At 36.1% G+C, this 18,922-nt stretch overlaps 4 protein-coding genes across 4 annotated transcripts; 2 read left to right on the top strand and 2 right to left on the bottom strand.

Annotated features, from left to right (window-relative positions):
* Positions 1-5,882: 5,882 nt before the first annotated feature.
* Positions 5,883-8,744, bottom strand: LOC121237045 (rust resistance kinase Lr10-like). The gene is made up of 3 exons (XM_041133597.1): positions 7,744-8,744; positions 7,215-7,241; positions 5,883-7,136 (listed from the first exon to the last, which is right to left on the bottom strand). The coding sequence occupies exons 1-3, from the start codon at positions 8,417-8,419 to the stop codon at positions 6,022-6,024; spliced, it is 1,818 nt and encodes a 605-aa protein (XP_040989531.1). The 5' UTR covers positions 8,420-8,744; the 3' UTR covers positions 5,883-6,021.
* Positions 8,745-9,258: 514 nt separating this feature from the next.
* LOC121237046 lies at positions 9,259-10,350 on the top strand. The gene has a single exon (XM_041133598.1). The coding sequence runs from the start codon at positions 9,280-9,282 to the stop codon at positions 10,096-10,098; it is 819 nt and encodes a 272-aa protein (XP_040989532.1). The 5' UTR covers positions 9,259-9,279; the 3' UTR covers positions 10,099-10,350.
* LOC121236648 (rust resistance kinase Lr10-like) lies at positions 10,196-12,526 on the top strand. The gene is made up of 4 exons (XM_041133084.1): positions 10,196-10,295; positions 10,393-10,425; positions 10,876-10,902; positions 11,159-12,526. Exons 1-4 carry the CDS (start codon positions 10,196-10,198, stop codon positions 12,286-12,288), a joined length of 1,290 nt encoding a protein of 429 aa, XP_040989018.1. The 3' UTR covers positions 12,289-12,526.
* A 2,580-nt stretch (positions 12,527-15,106) lies between these two features.
* Positions 15,107-17,883, bottom strand: LOC121237044 (nuclear intron maturase 2, mitochondrial). The gene is given in 2 exon segments (XM_041133596.1): positions 15,107-16,525; positions 16,528-17,883. Coding segments are annotated over 2 exon segments (2,196 nt in total). The 5' UTR covers positions 17,630-17,883; the 3' UTR covers positions 15,107-15,431.
* Between the last annotated feature and the right edge of the window lie 1,039 nt (positions 17,884-18,922).

The raw sequence follows: 18,922 nt of genomic DNA on the forward strand, positions 1-18,922 counted from the left end.
CTTTTTTTTCTTTATGATACCCAATGTACTCTATGCTTTATACAAATATTGGAAGTAAAAATTTTCTAATCTCATCTTATCTAACTATTCAAATAACTCATACAATTTTTTCTTTAAAAGAAATCACTAATTTAGAGTATAATAACAAGCGACTCAATGTAATTTTTTGCCCATTGTACTCTATTCTTTATAGAAATGTTGGAAGTAAAAAAATAATAAAGGCTTATCATTAAAGACAAATACTACTCACCATTCATTTTACTACAAATAATAATATCCTTGCATTTTTTTTTATTATTGCTTTACTGTTCAGTTTTTATTTTTATTTTTTGTGCTATTTGAATTTGGATTAAGAATCTAAAGAAACGATCTTTTTGCATAATCTAAAAATAAATAAATTCAATCAACCAATGCAATCATGTAATTTAATTAAAAATAAATTCATAATATGGTATTAAATAATTAAAAATTATTTATTATGTTTCACGTATGTGTCTATTATTTAATATCATATCAAGAAAAATTAAGAAGATCATGATAAAAATGATGATAAGTAGATTTTTTTCATAAATAAATTCTCCCGATTTCTCCATATACGAGAAATAGGTATTGGTTGACTTATAGTTTAATTGTATATCTTTCCTTTGTAATGGAAGATAAATTGGTGGGCTAACTCTACCAAAAAAAAAAAAAGTAGAAATCGTAGATCTAATTGTTACAAACTATGGGTACGTACAGCAAAAATATATAAAGTGTTGGAATTATTGTTGGGAGAAAACTTCAAATAAAGTTTGTAGGGCCACGAAAGCAAGATTAGGTATCGATTCAAAATAGTTTTGTTAGAGCATTCACATCTAATTTCTTAAAATTTTTTCTAAATTTTAGGTAGAAATGATACTTTCTATAATTTTATCATAAATTATATTTATCTTTAAAAAATCTCTTACATCTCATTTTCTATCATTTCTCTATTCTATTTAAATAATATTTTTTTATTCTTTCTTTATTATTTTTTTTTCTCACACTTTCATTTACATTTTTAACTACTAACTCTTTTATTTTTTTCTCTTGTTTTTAAACATCACGTTCTACTAATTTTGTAAATACTTATAGGATTTTTTTTCTTCGGGTACAATAATTGTTTTCAAACTATTATTAATATTAAAAATAATAATTTTTTTATTATGTGCATTTTCTACCACAATAGTATTTTTTAATATGATTTTCTCCGCATATATATTGGTAATATTTGGTTTTCATTTGCCTAACGGTAACATTTTTTGTTATTTTATATAACAGTAATATTTTTTCTCCTTTCTTCAACAATAACACATCTTTTCCGTATGACGACGATAACATTTTTTTGTCATTTATCCAACGATAATATTTTTTGTCTTTTTTTCAACGTTACAATTGTTTGTCTTTTCTTTAACTGTAACATTTTTTTATCTTTTCTACAACAGTACTATTTTTAATACCAATAATAGTTAGGTGCATCAACCTGGCTAACAAAAATAAGATCAAAGTGAGCAACAGTTATACAAAGTAGAAGAGCAAAACCAGAGCATGCAAAATCAGAGCCCAAATGGCAAGTATTTCAGGTGAAAAATCACAGCCCCAAATGGCAAGTATTTCAAGTGAAAATTTGAGCATGACAAATAATTCCCAACAAAGATAATGAATGCATCAACGTGGCTATCAAATTAAAGACCAAACTGAGCAGCAGAATCACAATGAGTAAGAGCAAACTCACAGCCTGCAAAATCAGAACAATAGGGATGCAAAATCACATAATGAGAAGGCAAGTATACTTTGTGAAAATGAAAGCATAAAAATAATTCCCAACAAAGATAATGAATGCATCAGAGTGGCTATCAAATTAAAGACCAAACTAAGCAGCAGAATCACAAAGAGTTAGAGCAAACTCACATCCTGCAAAATCAGAACGATAGGGATGCAAAATCACAGACCAAAATGGCAATTATACTTTTGTGAAAATGAAAGCATGAAAAATAATTCCCAACAAAGATAATGAATGTATCAAAGTGGCTATCAAATTAAAGACCAAACTAAGCAGCAAAATCACAAGCACTTAGAGCAAACTCATAGCCTGTAAAATCACAAACCCAAATGGCAAACCCTAAACAAATCGTGAGAGACCAACAGGAAAAATCAGAGCCTCAATTTTGTAGAATAGAGAGGTTTGAGTTGGTGCCACGGGTTCGAGTAGCAGAACACCCAAAGTCGTAAATCACAAGCCAAGAGAATGTGTAAAATCAGACCTAACAAAATCGAGTAAAGCACGGCTCAGCATCGATAAATCACAGAGTAATCACAACGTTAAATCACTAGATAAAGCACGACATTGATGGATGTAAACAATGAAGCATGCAAGGTGGATGCTAGGAAGAAGATGAATCGGCACAGAGCATCCCATTGCACGTGTGCGAGAGAGAGAGAGAGAGAGAGAGAGAGAGAGAGAGAGAGAGAGAGAGAGAGAGAGAGAGATCGTGTGTGTATGCGTGAGTCTTACCGGAGACGACGATGAAGGGGCTGCCAGATGGGAAGGCGAATGACAGTCATAGCAAGGAGGTTCGAACTAAAGGGGCGTTGGCGAGGAATGAAACCGAAATGGAGGATTGAGGATGTACAATGGTTCATCATATGTGGGGAGCCATTGTAGCATCCCCGATAGCAAGCCTTAAAATGGAAAACTAGATGGAGCGTGTATTTGGGAAAAACCCAAAATACAGACCCTATAATTTAGGAAAAAACATGCCGAATGAGAATGCTCCTAGGGAGCAGCATTTTTTAATACACTGGCCACTCCAGCCAACGTGACAGATGTGGTAGACGAAACGAACAAAGCGACAGTGGGTGCAAAGGACTGATGCTGTAAGCTCGATTATGCCTAAATCATAAAACCATTTTTTAGAGTGGGAAGATGGGGGATTGCTCCTTTTTGTGAAGAGAAAAAGATGAGATAAGGTAAATATTTTTAAAAATAAATTAAGTTAATTTGGTAATTATGTAATCAAATCAAATTATTAATTTGATATTATTTTCAACATAATGTATGATATTGCACTAAAATTGGCTTGTGAGATTGGATATTTACACCAAGGATGTGATATGCAGCTCTGACATTTTGATATTAAGTCTTGCAATATTCTTCTATATGAGAATTTTACTCCTAGAATTTTTTATTTTGACTTTGCGAAACTGTACCCAATAATTAATAGTATTGTTTTTTTAATTGTTGAAAGAGGAATGTTAAGATACATGGTTCCAGAGTTGTTCTATAAAAACATTGGAGGAGTCTCATATAAAGCCCATATTTATAGTTTTGGAATGTTACTAATGAAAATGACAGGTAGGAGAAACAACTCTAATGACTTTGTAGAGCGTTCAAGTTAAGCATACTTCCCCTGCTTGGATCCATGACCAATTTCCGCATGAAAAGGACATTAAATTAGAAGATACAACAGAAGAGGAAAATAAAATAATTAAGAAGATGATGATGATAGTTGCATTATGATGCATACAGATGAATCCTAGTGATTGTCTTTCAAATAACCCATGGACGTAGGTCTTGTGCCGAATCACGTAAATCTGTGTTTCTATCTTTATTTACATTTACTGTATTTATTTTTTATTCACTATTAGGGATGTATGTGCGGGTACCATATCACCACTCCAAACCGCCATCGTGGACTTCGAACTATCTCATTGAGACCTAGACTACTTCAGTGGGTCAGAAATGATTATTTCTTCTGTTTCGGCCTATTGTGCGATTTTTAGCAATTGTGTCAAATCGTGTTAATGAGTCGTGTTTGTGTGTCAATGCATGTATATTATACTATATGAGTTAACCCGAAAACAACATGTTAAGCTTATCGTTTTAAAATCTCAAATCCTAACATGACCTATTAACATAACAGGCCGTGTCATATCAACTACCGTTAATGAATACTACGAAATATGTTAACACGATTCGACCCGTTTCATCTCGTTTATATAAATGGGTTGAACAGATCCGAAATTAACCTATTTGACTTGATTAAGTTTTGCTTAATTTTATATAAATGTTAAAATCACAATATTTATAAAAATTACAAAACTAACTATAAGTCCAAAATTAAAATACAAACAATAAAAATATCGAAATTAAAATCCTAACAATTTTACTTTTAGGTATAAGAGTATAATTGTAACTTTAATTTTCTTAATGGATCATAACGGGTTTGTAAGAGATTTTTTCTCGGCCCATGGATTTGTTTAGGCTCAGCCAATGGGGAGGGGACTCACTAGACGACACAATATGAGAGAAGGAGTGGGGGACAATAAAAGACTAAGGTGTGAGAGTATCAGGAGGCATGAGAAAGTAATGTCAGAAGAAGAAAATAGGAGAAGTGACATAAAACAAAGTGTAAGGAGATAAAAGTAGGGAAATGACTTAAAACAAGTGGGGGTAGGAGATAAAAAGGAAGGAAAACCTATATATTCGAAACTCTTGGGTTTTAGATCATCTCTTCACACACTCTTTTTGGAGAGGACTTCGACTTCTTCGGTCTTGGAGGCTTCTTCTTCAACCAGAGAGCTCCAAAGAGAACTGATTCTCCAGTAAATAGCTCTATAACTTTCACTGTACAGTGAGAAATGAAGGACTACGAGAGACTGAAAACAATCTTATTATAGTGAAATCTCTCATCCCCAAACCCCAGTTGATGTAGGCCTAGTGCCGAATCACGTAAAATCTGTGTCTATCTCCATTTATTTTCTCTGTATTTAAATATTGTTCATCGCTATGATGTATGAACCAACACCGTACAACCGCACTAGACCACTGCTGGGAGCTCCATATAACACTGATCGAGGCCCAACTTTGAAAACCAAAGTTGTCGAGGCTTGGCCCAAGGGCGTGCGAAACACGACGTTAACAGGGTTGACCCATTAAGCAATCATGTCTTAACGGGTCAATCCGTTTTGACCCGAACCCGTTAAGACTAAATCCAAACCTGTTATTATCGTATCGTGTTCGTATTGGATTAACGAGTCGTATCACATATTGTCATCCCTAACTTTTAGCATTAACACCCCACTTGGATTCATGACCAATTTCTGAATCAAAAAGACATGGACTTGGGAGATACAACCAAGGAAGAAAATAACACAATTAAGAAGAAGATGATGATTATAGTATGACGTATACAGATGAACCTAGTATCGTCCTTGAACGAATAAGGTCATAGAGATGCTTGAAGGAGAAGTAAAGGGCTTATAAATACCTTCAAAGCCTTTCCTATCATCAACAAGAGTTTGACAAAGAATGTTGGAGACAATTCAGAGTCTACTTGCCCATTTGTCTGTACCTAAAACCAACAAGACTGGTTTATGCTTGTGTTTTAGAAGTACTTAAAATTGGTTCAATGATGAGTTGCTGTATGTGTATAGCAATGCCAGTTGAAACAAAATACTCAAAGGGTATATTTATAAATAGATGAGATATGGCATCAACCAGGATTAACGGCTGGACTAGTATGAAATTTACTTCCTACTCTTTACAAGTTCCTAGATCTCTTTCTTAAATATGATAGTAGATCATAATTTACATTTGGACAACAGATTGAGGCTTATGCACCCAAAAATTCGATTTCATGTTAAAGAAATGCTTGGGTTACACAGAGATATTACGAAAATAAGTTAACAAACTGATGTGATTTAATGTAACATGTCTGATTGTAAAGTACTTTTAATTGCAAATAGACTTGATGCATTACATTAGACCACATTTGTTTAAAAGCTTTCTTTTGAGTAAATGTAGCACTTCGCTTCACATTATATCACAACCCATGGAATTGACAATTGATAAAGAAAAAATAGAACTTGAAGTACTCAACTTGCTCATATTTTGAAAAAAGAAACAACTTGTAGTCCTTCCATTGACAACAAGATTATAGATCTTATCAAACGAGATTGGTTTGATTATTCCATCATGGCAACCTCATAGTTTATATACATTTACCCCACTTCCGGGATCACTTCCAACTCTTGGTTTGGACGTCTTACAGGCATATTTGTATTGATTCTCATAGTCCCTGTAGAGGCAAAGGGATTAGGAGGCATGGTTAAGTCATCTCTTTCTCCTTCCAACATTTGAACTACAGTTTTCATGGAAGGACGATCCACCGGATGCCATTGGATACACCAGAGTCCAACAATTGCAAGTTTCTTTACAAATTTAGCATCTTCATCATCCTCAATCAGGATTCGTAGGTCTTCTTTTTGCTCTAGGAGATTATAGATCCATTCTGGAAAGTAAATGTGATTAGTATTTTCTTTTGTAACCTTAACATTTTTTCTCCCTCCAACCGTTTCAAGCAACAACATTCCAAAACTATAAACATCCGCTTTATAAGATACATTCCCAAAGTTCCTAGAGAATACTTCAGGTGCGATGTAACCCATGGTTCCTCTAGCTGTTGTCATGGACACTGCACTTTGATCCTTGGCACACAACTTGGCCAGACCAAAATCAGAAATTTTCGGGTTGAAGTTTTGATCCAACAAAACATTACGAGGTTTGATATCAAAATGGAGGATTCGCTGGTCACATCCTTGATGAAGATATTCAATTCCTTTTGCTATACCTAAAGCAATATCTCGTAACTTCTCCCAACCAAGGAAACCGTTCTTTGCATCCGCTGAAGATATGAACTTTTCTAATGAATCATTTGGTAAGAACTCATAAACTAGAGCTCGTCTAAATCCATCAGCACAGAAGCCAACCAAGCGAACGACATTAACATGATGTATTCTACCCATTGTTCCAACTTCATTGATAAATTCGTCCCCGTTGCCCTTAGAACTGTTCAGGATCTTCACGGCAACATGAATTTCATTGGACAGTTTTCCTTTGAATACTGTTCCATACGCTCCTTGACCCAACTTCTCAGCAAATTGATTTGTAATTCTTTTTAAGTCTGCATACGAGTATCTTGTGGGCTTGAAGTTTCTGTAATCCTCCAAAAATCTTTCGATCCTGACTTGATTCTCTCTTTCAAGTTTATCAAATCTGTAGACACGGTAGAGTGCAAAGACCCCAAGTAGTAAAAGAAAGGAACCCAAGACAGCACCTGCATGTCAAACATTTGTGAATAAAAAACTACCATATCACCAATAATGAAAATTTCAAAGGCCGGTGGACAACTCACCAGCAGTCACTAACTTTGATTTTGCATCTGCAAATAAAAGATCTTAACTTGATTAGTTTCTCATTATACTTATCTGAAAACAAGAATCAATCGTTTGCATAAATCTCTTTTTTAACTAAGCTAGTCTTGCATTCAGAACTTGAGTCCAACTGTCCAAATTCTAGGCCTGAAGTAGTTTCAATGTACTCTGCAATGATTTTTCCTCAGTTACCATATATGTATCCTAATCTTTAAGAGCAAAGTTGATTTTGATAAACTAAAGGAAAATTCTATATACATTACCATCCCACAACATAGATAAGATGGGATAAAAGTGGAATGAGAGTGTGGTATATAACATTACTCTAAACTGAATATATAATTTATTCTATTGGGAAATTTGACTGAAGAAGGAAGCATATCATTAAAACAGAAAATTTGTGGTTGCAGAAGAGCATTCATAAACTAAGCTTGGCCAAACCAATACATGTCAGCTTGAAAACTGTGAAAAACTTAAGATCAAAGGTGGAAACTTAACAGAAGAAAGTACCTTTGTTGTGTTTGGAGAAGCATTCAGTCTCTGAATTAATGCCATTAATCTTCAATCTACATTGTCGGCCCTTCTCTGCACAGTGTCCGCACGCGGGAGTGAGCCACTTCAATTCAAGTACATCATCATAACCGGGTATTACAGGACTTGATTGAAGATTATACATCTTTGTACAAGATGCTATCGGCAAGTCAGCGATGTCACGAGAATCAAAGGAATAAACTTTGTGGCTATTGTCACTAAGACAAGAAATCAGATCGCCATACATCGATTTCCTTTCTGCTGGGTTACAACTGTACAGGGCAAAGTCATAACGGTATTCCCTTTGGAATAGAAAAGGTGAGGAAGACAACTCGATTTGCCGAAGTTGTCTTAGCAAGCAATTTTCTGGATCGGATAATTGAATCACCTGAGATTTGTAGTCAATACTTTTGACAACAAATTTCACCAAGTTTGGAAGCTGCAACATGGTTTCGTTTCTGTCAGTGCAGGAAAGATTAAACCCATGATAGCCACAGGAGTGCGGCTGGCTGTTCACTCGGAAAGGAAATCTGATGTCTGGGCCAAAGCTTCCACACCGTGAAGCATCACAGTCATTTTGGCCTTCTCCAAGCCCTGTGATGAGAACCACAACCAAGAAGAAAGAGATTAGCACTTTTTCTAAGGAAACAACCATATCTGTAGCCTGGACTCTGGAGGTGAAGGTTTCTCAGCCTCCCAAATATTCTTATCTGAGATGGCTAGAATCCTAGATTTATGGGTTTTTTTTCTTTTTCTCGGATGATCTTCTCGCTTTGTTCAAGTGACAGGGAAATCTCGCCATGTCCGCCGGCCATGTGCTTAATGGTAGACTCGGCCAATAGTTTCTTCTGGTCAACTTCTTGGTAAGAGCAAGTGTTCTAAGTTCATGCCACTCCCATCAATCCCATCAATCAATCATACCTTATCTAAATAATTATATTAAAATCAATGTGCGCCATAAATCTACATAACGCGTATGCAGTCAAATTCAAAAAACAAAAAGACGTATGCAGTCAAGATTCTCTTGCATTGTTTAAGGGGATGAACCTCAAATTTATAAATAATAATAATAAATCTTAAATTTATAAATTTATTTTGTGATATACTTTCTATTTACTTTTTGAGGCAGTCGGCTGAAGATTGGCCTAACAACTTAAGAGAGATTTGTAATTTATCTCAATTTATTTTATTATTATTTATTATTATTTATCAATTTTAATTCATAAATTTTATTATTATTCACAATTTATTTCAAATTCAAACGAAACCTCAAGCGCATCCAGTTTTAAAGGAAAAATAGAGTAGCAGCACATGCTGTACTGCGTTTAAAAAAAAAAAAAAATTTCATATTAAGTGTGCGGAGAGCACTACCCGTTTTCAAATATAAGTCAAATTTTGTTGGTATGATAATGAAATGACGGTAAGCAAAGCAAACCGAGTCAAAATTGAAGGAAACCAAATAAATCTTGGACCATCCTCTCCCTTTCTTCCCCATCTCTTTGTTTTTCCCTCTCAATGGCAAGAAGAATGTCCCTCGCAGCAGGAGGACTACTGGCCACCATTGTTCTAGTCCTATTCCATCAAAGCTGCGGTGCAGGGGATAGTCATCACTGTACTCCTTCTTCCTGTGGTAATATCCACAACATAAGCTATCCATTTCGATTAACAGGCGATCCAGCAAACTGCGGCCATCAAAATTATAGCCTTTCATGCGAGAACAACCAAACTGTGTTAAACTTGTTTGCTGGAAGATTTTACGTGCGGGAAATCAATTACAGTTCGTATACAATTCGAGTCGTAGACTCGGGTATTCAAGATGGTAATCTCTCCTTCATCCCTCGCTATTTTCTGAACCGTGCTAATTTCAGCTTAGGGGATCCTTATATCACAAGTCATCCATTTAATGTATATGGCCAATGTAAAGGTGAGTGGTTCGGGGCACCAACGGACCTCATTGGACCATGGCCAGAGGGTGTGGTTTTCCTGAACTGCGAAAAGCCACTGAAATCTGGGTCTTTTTTTAACATTTCTACTTGCTCTAAGAATTCTTCTTTATCCCAGTCCAAGAGATACAGATACGTTAAGTTTGGCTCCCCGACGACAACGGATGTGGAGGACTTGTGTCAAATAGAGCAAATGACTCTGACATTGTCGAAAGAACAGCACCCAATTAGAACCTTGACTGGCTGTACAAATGTTTACAATGAACTGGCCTACGGATTTGAGCTTTCATGGTTCCGCGCAACTTGTGATAACCTCACAGAACATGGCGATTGCCACATTGCGAATTATCCCGTTAACTGCCCCTTAGTTCAAGACCTGGTAAGATTCTAAGAACGTCATAAAAAAAGGCACAAAGTTTCTCACTTCCTAATTTTCCTCCCCTTGGCTTCTTAGTTACTAATTCAGTATCTTACTTTTGCACATTTCTATGTCTGATTTTGATCAACAACATCAATATATTCAAAAGCAGAATAAACTTCTTGGTGGATCCCACTACACTGTTTATGTAAATAAAAGGATATTCTGGAGTGTATACCCATTGCAGTTTAGGATTATACTGGCTAGAATTTGAACTCTAAGGTTACCAATTCTGATGTTCTTCGTTTAATTTTGTTGTCAAAACAGGATACATTCGCAGACTATGGGAGAGTGTACTTGGTAAGAATTCTATCTCAAACACTAACTTGAAGGTTAATACTGAATAGCATTTAATGAAATAAATTAGATGAGTTGTGCTCGAATCATGTGCTTAGGCATTTGATTGATCTCAAACTTTTGGGCTTCGTTTTAAGGAAAATGCATGAAAGGGAAAGTATAAAACGCCTTAAGAATTTAGCTCCGTCTCTTGAATAAAAGTTTTGCTTTCCCAGCTCTCATTGTTTGCAGATCAATCTCTGGGAAATCAACCCCAGCTACATGTTAGCCAAAGCACATTGACAAAGCATAGACTGACTCGAGTTGGACCCAATTTAAATCCAATACATATAAAGTCTAGTAGTCTCACAGTTGTTTATATTTCATGCAAGCATGTTAGGCAATTCTTTCAACTTCTTAAGTTTTCCTTGATTAATTAGTTAACTAATTAACCTTCTTTATATTTTTTTGCAGAATATGCATTCTTCATACTGTTGATCGGTAAGAATCTGCATCTCGTCTTTGATGTTCATAAACTTCTTTAAATCGTGAAAATAGTTTGGACATGCAGACAAGAATACAAGATGAAATAGTACTGACATTCAGATGAGAAAGACAACAAATACAATGCTTAATTACTAGTGTTTGAGGAGGCAACTAGTTGCAAGTTGAAAATTTATTTCCAGCCAAAACAAGTTTCCACAGTGTAATAACAGATCTGTTTTCTAATAATCATTTTGATGATATTCCTCCACAGGATTTTGCCTTGTAACAAAAGGTATATTGTTAAGTCCATGTGTAATTGGGCTTTTGATATATACATGGCGTCGGAGGCATTTATCAATGTACGATGGGGTCGAAGAATTTCTGCAAAGCCAAAACTCTCTTATTCTAATAAGGTACTCCTACTCAGACATTAGGAAGATGACCACAAATTTTAAAGATAAATTAGGTGAAGGAGGTTATGGCACCGTATTTAAGGGAAAGCTTCGAAGTGGTGGTCTTGTAGCGGTAAAGATGTTAGGCAAGTCTAAAGCTAACGGACAAGATTTCATCAGCGAAGTTGCAACCATTGGAAGGATTTATCATGTGAATGTAGTGCAACTCATTGGCTTTTGTGTTGAAGGATCCAAGAGGGCACTAATATATGAGTTCATGCCTAATGGTTCTCTTAATAAACACATTTTTCCCCAAGAAGGAAGTATCCTTCTAAGCTATGAGAGAATGTATGATATTGCACTAGGAGTGGCTCGTGGGATTGAATATTTACATCGAGGATGTGATATGCAGATCTTACATTTTGATATCAAGCCTCACAATATTCTTCTAGATGAGAATTTTACTCCTAAAATTTCTGATTTTGGCCTTGCAAAATTGTATCCAGCAGAGGATAGTATTGTTTCTTTAACTGCCGCAAGAGGAACATTAGGATACATGGCTCCAGAGTTGTTCTACAAAAATATTGGAGGCATCTCATATAAAGCTGATGTTTATAGTTTTGGAATGTTACTAATGGAAATGGCGGGTAGAAGAAAAAATTTCAATGACTCTGCTGAGCATTCAAGTCAAATATACTTCCCCACTTGGGTCTATGACCAATTTCTTGAAGGAAAAGACGTAGAATTGGAAGATGCAACGGAAGAAGAAAAGAAAACAAGTAAGAAGATGATAATGGTTGCATTATGGTGTATACAAATGAAGCCAAACGATCGTCCTTCGATGAACAAAGTCATAGAGATGCTTGAAGGAGAAATCGAGTGCTTACAAATGCCTTCCAAGCCTTTCTTATCATCGACTGAGAGTTTGACAAAGGAGGTCGGAGACAATTCAAATTCTACTTCATTGTCTAGTCAATTGGCTGAATCATGGCAATCATCTCAATCTTAAATCTCCTTGAATTGTTACGTCCATCTATTGTTCACCAGGGAAAGTTACTTGCTGTATGTCATCAGGAAACTTGTATAAATTAAAGCGTTTTAGTATTAAAATTATCATAGTCAGAAACAAAAAATTATAATATATTCTTAGAATATGGATGACGTGGTATTCCTTCCCATCATATCACAAAAATGTCATGTACTTAAAAACTACTTACATAAGTATAAAGTTTTAATATTTCCGGTGATATTTCCCAAAACCTGAACGAAACTCTACCGATGGTTACACCCACCTACTTAAAAATGGAACTTCCACCCTTCAAAAATGGAAGAACAAGGTTTCTAACTCCTAAGTAATTGCTTCAATGAAATCAATGCACGGTTCAATTAAAACCTACCTTGATATAGGCAGCCAGGCACTTAGGCTTGAAAGGAAGAATTAGCTTCAATTCATGTCTTTAGATTAAAGGACTCCGCTTGCTATCATTTGTATTCAGCATCCACGTCGGCTGCCATCTTTGTGAGTTGATGCTAAAGAGTAGTTGGGTGCTCTGGTAAAGGAAAAGCTATATGATCGGCTCGATATCACTTACAATGGTTCATCCTGGCCAGACATACGTAGCAAGGACTGCCATGGATATGTAGCTGGGAGTACTGATACAGCAGCACCTGATGAATTTTTAATGCAAAATATTTGGAAGTCAGTACCAGTTAAATTTTCAACTATTTGCTACAGCTAGCTTGCGCCGGATTGAACTCTCAATGAGTATAAACTTATTGGCTCATGACACAGGCAGAAGATGGTCTGGTCTAGTTGTTATGAAGATTTTAGAGGTTTCCTTTAAAGAACGTTGTGAAGGAAATCCCTCTAAGGAATGATGAAACTAATACCAAAATGCATAGAGGGAGAGAACTTTCCAGTGTAAAGAAAAAAAAAAATCAAAAAAAAAATTATGACTCTATAGGCATAGATATTCACCCCAAAGAAATTGTTCTGTTAGAACATGCGGCGAGAGAGCTTTTTTTTGTTGTTATTGGCACCGAGTGTCTGATAAATAAGTCTCTACTAATCCTGGAGGTGGACAGACCCTCGGCAAAGAATTTTCCGCAAGCACATGCAGCGATAAAACTTGCTGCCTGACAGCAAGATATTGCCATTTCGGCTGAGGAATTATTGATGCAAGGGCAATGCTACTAACCGGATGGGTTCAGAAAGGGATATCAAATTTAAAAAAAGAATTTATGCATAATATACAGTATGAATTATAATTCGACAGCAGCAGTGTATTTGAGCCAAATAATACAGCTATCCTTCATCAGAGACCCAACTCATCGACAGAACCAACCCACAAAATAGAGCTGATGCTAATAACAACAGGGTATCACCCGGTCATAAAAGTGAAACAAACAAATTTCCTTCCACCACAAAAGATAAAATCAACAGGCCTACAACTGCAGTGAAAGACCATTTTCTTCCAATGAATGCCCTCCTATTCGAAGCCAACATTTGGAAATAACTTTGAGTACATCATTGTGTTCCCATGCCAGAAATCCTGTCGGTAATAGATTTCTACACTGGTGGTCGAAACATTAGTTCTTCATTTTCAATGAATGTGTAGTGACCTACAGCATGGTAGGTCTCAATTGATGGATTGGAATCCAAGCATTGGCGCCATTATATCAACTTACAATCGCCATTGCAGGGAAACTGTGAAATACAATGTCATCTGCTTTCCTGGTGCACCAAAAGCAAAAGGTAAATATATGCATCACGTAGCAAATGGAACAGATTGCCAGATTTGAAAGAAAAGAAAGGAGACTTGCAAAAGTGTAACAATACCAGAATAGACACAAGTCATGGAAAATACAACAGTGATCCATATGTGCTTTAACCAGAACTTCATACAAAGGATCAACTCCATCAATTCCAACATCAAAATACATCCAAAATAAGTAACAACAACACTGTGCATCATTTACCAATAATGTTATATAAAAGTGGGTATGCAATGATTATGCCTAAGGTGTATTAAGTACCATAGATACAATACGGAAAAAACAGGATTTTGGAAAGACAGTATCAGCAACAGGCAAGACACTGCATGCAAATAGAATGTGACATACTATTTCATTCTGCTGACACAAACAGGCAAGACACTGCATGCAAATATACTGTAGCAGCAACATATAAAATTCAAAGACAACTTTTTTAACACCATATGTCTCAGATAAATACTGTCAACCAATTCTTGAAGTTAACACTCAACAGCCTTTTTCTTTCAAATCTTGATTTGACCAAGAAAAAAAAAAACAAAATAGGCCAAAGTGCTCAAGTTAAGAGTCTCTGTTTAGGTGCCTCTCAGTTTTTTGTTGCAAAATGGGCAGCCAGAGTATGGTGAGGAATGTCTAAAACAAAAAGGACTGGAAATAATACGAGCATTAATGTAGGTAGGTTCCTGCTATGTTGAAGGAAGGCATGCTCATTATTATGCTCTATAAAGGTTGGAGAATCCTCATTCACTGACAAAGCAGAATATAAAGGAACTAGCAATAAACAAAAACTCGTGCTGGTTGCCTGGACTTCTAATTGGCTTAAGAGCAGCTGCTTAAAGAGATTGAGAGCAGACAAAATACAGAAACATGAAGGGCTGGCTTATCTCTCATATTTAAGAGTTATCCATACAAAGATTTTCAGCTCTTGAGACCATTCCATTTCTGAAGGAATCTAAAAGCAAATAATAATTATAAAATGTAATTGTTTTTTATCTGGTAACCATAAAGTGAAATGGTTAAAAAAAAAAACTGTCAAACACTAGAAGTTGAGCCAATGTGATGAAATCTTCTCATTTATAAACTAATAACAGATTTGAAATTATACAATCTTCTCTGTACTTCCTCATTCCTAAGGTTGTTCACTAGCAAATTGCTGTCACAAGCTTTGCCTTGCTTCTTTTAAGCACAAAAAATTTTTACACAAGAATTTCTCTTTTCAAGCACAAAGCAGAAACACAACTTACATATCTGCGACTTGAAATTAACAATTGTGTTCTTTCACTCTGTCGCTTTCCAAATCAGCTTTTGCTTTATCTAACCAGCACACCGAGCAGTTATTGATGGATTGCACTTTCTAAGCACATAATATAAGACATAGCCTTACATTTGTGCCGCATGGATTCCTTCATCATTTTCTTCCATTTCTTTGGTTACATGATCATGGTCCTCATGGTTTGAACCCAACAATAACTGTTGATCTTTTCCTGAACTGATGCCGTTGCTATTTACTAGGGAAAGCCTATCCAACACAATTGCATTTCTTTTATAGTTCCAAACAAGCATTGAAATGTAATCCTGGGGTGAAACAAGACCTTGCTCCCTAATGCAACTCCGTTGCTCCTCCAAAGTTTTTGGATCTTCAAGCCGTATATATTCAAGCAATGCCTTCTCATGATCAGGTCTCCAATTACTTGGGAAAGGGGTATAATCAGTCTCGGGTACAAGAGACATCCTGGTATATTGAAGCCCATCAATTGACTCAGCAAGACCCATCCTCAGCAAATTATGGTACTCAGGTGACTGACCTTTCTTCTCCTTCAAAGGACGGCTAAGATTCCGAGCACCGATCTTGTATACCTTTGCTCGTGAACGGAGCTTGTACTTTGCAGCGTAGAGCTTAGCTAGTGAACCCCTCAAAATGTAAGAGCAGAAGTTAACGATTTTCTTCCGGTTGTCGGCATACCTGTACCACTCAACCATTGTTGACAAAAACTTATTCATTTGTGCATTTGTGTGTGCTTGGGTGGCATGAAACATTCTGAAACAAGGTTGTGGGTCTGGATCCCTATCCCCCTTCAGAAAGTTCAACTTCCTAAATTGCTTAATGCATTGTTTCAAGCTTGCCGTGACAGACAAAAGGGTCCCCACACCCTTCTCACTAATGATCTTCCCACCCGTAGCAGTGTAACGTAGAGTAGGATACACTACTCTCCGACACAAGACATGGTCAAGAAACATTATACCCTTAGTTATGTGTTCAATAGGAAGGCTTTCATTGTCAATCTTGAGCATATACTTCTGATCAACAAACTCAATTAACTGCTTTCTCAATGTCGCCACATCCGCTCTAGGTCCCCGAACACCAATCAAAATGTGACCCCCATATCGTACATAATCCACCTTACGTGTCTTATCTGGCCCACTTGTTGGCACAAATTCTGGCCAAGACGTGTTCCCTTGTTCTGCTTCCCCTCTGGCTTATTCCATATGACATCGCTCTTTGACGGGCGATAAAACTCCTTAATCTTACTTTCCATCCAGCGGTCCAGTTCATCCAGACAAATGTTAGCCAAGAGTGGACTAAGAATACCACAATGCCCCCAAGAAGGAAGCTTCTCTGCCTCCTCTGGGGCAAACCCAAAAAACGTCTCCAACCAATACGGGTCAGGCTTAGGCTCGTCCTCAGCTAATACCCTCTTCTTCTGATACTTTCTCTTCTTCTTCTTCATCTTCTCCCCATCATCAACCTTGGTAGTGATCACCGGCGTAACCAATGCTGATTTCACCAAATCGACAACCTTCTTATCCCTAACATCCCTCATCAAAGCATTTACCACCAACCCAACCTTCATCCCATCTAGAATGGTACTAAAATCACCCTTTATATACCACAGATATCCTGCAAAACTCCTCCTGATCACTCTTAACACTGTATGCGCATTCCTTCCTGGCCTAAACGCAAACGACTTTGGTGAGAACCGAGCCTCATACACCGGCTCCAAAACCATAAACAACACCTCCTGGACGATCCTATCCTGAAATGGGGCAGGTTGGGAGGTTGTCAATATCGCCTTAATTTTTCTCTTCGACAATGACCTGTAATCCGTCTTGTCCTTGGGCGATTTTAAAAAGAAATCCAACCGAGCCCCCCACCTAAACCTATCATCAAGCACTGCATTTCGCAGTGTCAAAAGGTCCTCGAGGGCTGACCTTTCAATCGAGCCCCGGGTCATATACGCCCCAGTCTCGTCGGCGCAAACCTTCTGGTAAGCCAAAACCCACAACTCGAACCGGCGTAAATACGAACTCAAATTGGTCACTAACCTGTCGGGTTCACGGAAATTCTCCAACCACATTTGAGAACAAACCGCGACACTGTCTTCCTTCATGAGTGTGGATGGGTCATTTGGGTCCGATGCCGGTGCGCGCCGAGTGAATGAAAACTGGCGAAAGAAGGCGAACCACCCATTGGGTCTAGGGTTTTGGGGATTGGAGTAAGGGAAATTGGAGGTGGTGCGAATACAGTTGGAATTTGTGAGCATCCGACGGGTGAAGATGGAAAAACGGGTCCGATGCATTGAGGGCTCCTTCGGTTGGGTTATGCCAGTGAAGTGATAACCGAAATTTATCAGTGGAGGGTAATGGATTCGAGTATTTCAATCTTGGGTAGTTGAGTCGATAATCATTTCACATCAGAGGAGGATGATAAAGTTGAGGCGGAGGAGTTCAGCATTCAGCAAAACCCTTTTGTTGTGCTAAAACCCTTAACGGCTGTGAAATTAGTGAACTTGAGGCTAGGGCGTGTTTGTTTCCCTCTTTCATGCAGTTGTCAGATCCTCCACCTTTTCATTCCATTTTGCGCGTCCATTCCGCCCCGTCGTACTATAACCTTTTCATTCCATATCGTCTCATATTATTTAATTATTATAATTTTTAAAATTTTTTATATAAAATATAATAAATAATTTAATATTTTCAAATTTTAAAATATAAAAATTTTCTATATTTTACTTTAAAATTTTCAAAAATAATATTCTAATAAAATTTGATTCAACTTTCATATCAATTTATTTCATCTCAAATCACTATTCAAACTGCATTTTCGTTTCAATGGTCTCATAACTCCATCTTAAGACAGGTTCACAAACACGTCCTTAAATGTGATGTCGTGTAAAAATTTTAACTAAATTAGTATTCAAAAGTTCTATCAATTATGATTTGTGGTAACATTTTTTCTTTTAATAACTTCATTTATTTATCAGTATTCAATGACTTAATAGTTAATATTATATCTATAAATAATATCAATATATTTTAATCTAATCTATAAATCACCTTTTACGTAACTTAAATTAGTGACGTGGTCTCGATTCTAATATCAATTATTAAAAATTTAATCATTGACTCAAAAATTTTGAGAATTTTAGTTAATTAAACTTTTAACCCTCACCATCGTAATAATGCATATTACCGGGCATGAATTTTTTAAAATGGTAATCTTAAAAAATATAGTAAATCAAGATTTCTATAATTTTTAGATTCAAATATTTTTAACATTCGGAAAGATACTGATACACAGTTTGTGCACCCGCTGTTTTTAGTACTAGAATCCACATTACTCACGAACAATATTTAGAGGATATTTGGAAATAATTTTTATCTCATTTTATTTTATTCTCAAATATTATTTAAATATAAATATTTTTAAATTAATCATTATAAATTTTTTAAATCTATCATTACAAAATTTCGAAACTTTAAAAAAAAAATCAACATTTTCAAATCTAAAAAAAAAATATTAAAAAAAATATCCTAAAAATATTTTAATTTTATACTATTTTATATTCAACTTTTTCTCTCTCATTTTTCAA

This window comes from Juglans microcarpa x Juglans regia, chromosome 6S (genome assembly GCF_004785595.1).
Source record: "Juglans microcarpa x Juglans regia isolate MS1-56 chromosome 6S, Jm3101_v1.0, whole genome shotgun sequence".
Classification (NCBI taxonomy): Eukaryota; Viridiplantae; Streptophyta; class Magnoliopsida; order Fagales; family Juglandaceae; genus Juglans; species Juglans microcarpa x Juglans regia.

Coding starts and splice junctions, on each gene's coding strand:
- LOC121237045 (XM_041133597.1), bottom strand. CDS start 8,419: ATGGTTGTTTCCTTAGAAAAAGTGCTAATCTCTTTCTTCTTGGTTGTG. Junction 7,242..7,743: donor CTTCTCCAAACACAACAAAG/GTACTTTCTTCT, acceptor TTTTATTTGCAG/ATGCAAAATCAAAGTTAGTG. Junction 7,137..7,214: donor ATCAAAGTTAGTGACTGCTG/GTGAGTTGTCCA, acceptor TTTGACATGCAG/GTGCTGTCTTGGGTTCCTTT.
- LOC121237046 (XM_041133598.1), top strand. CDS start 9,280: ATGGCAAGAAGAATGTCCCTCGCAGCAGGAGGACTACTGGCCACCATT.
- LOC121236648 (XM_041133084.1), top strand. CDS start 10,196: ATGTCTGATTTTGATCAACAACATCAATATATTCAAAAGCAGAATAAA. Junction 10,296..10,392: donor AAATAAAAGGATATTCTGGA/GTGTATACCCAT, acceptor TTGTCAAAACAG/GATACATTCGCAGACTATGG. Junction 10,426..10,875: donor ACTATGGGAGAGTGTACTTG/GTAAGAATTCTA, acceptor ATTTTTTTGCAG/AATATGCATTCTTCATACTG.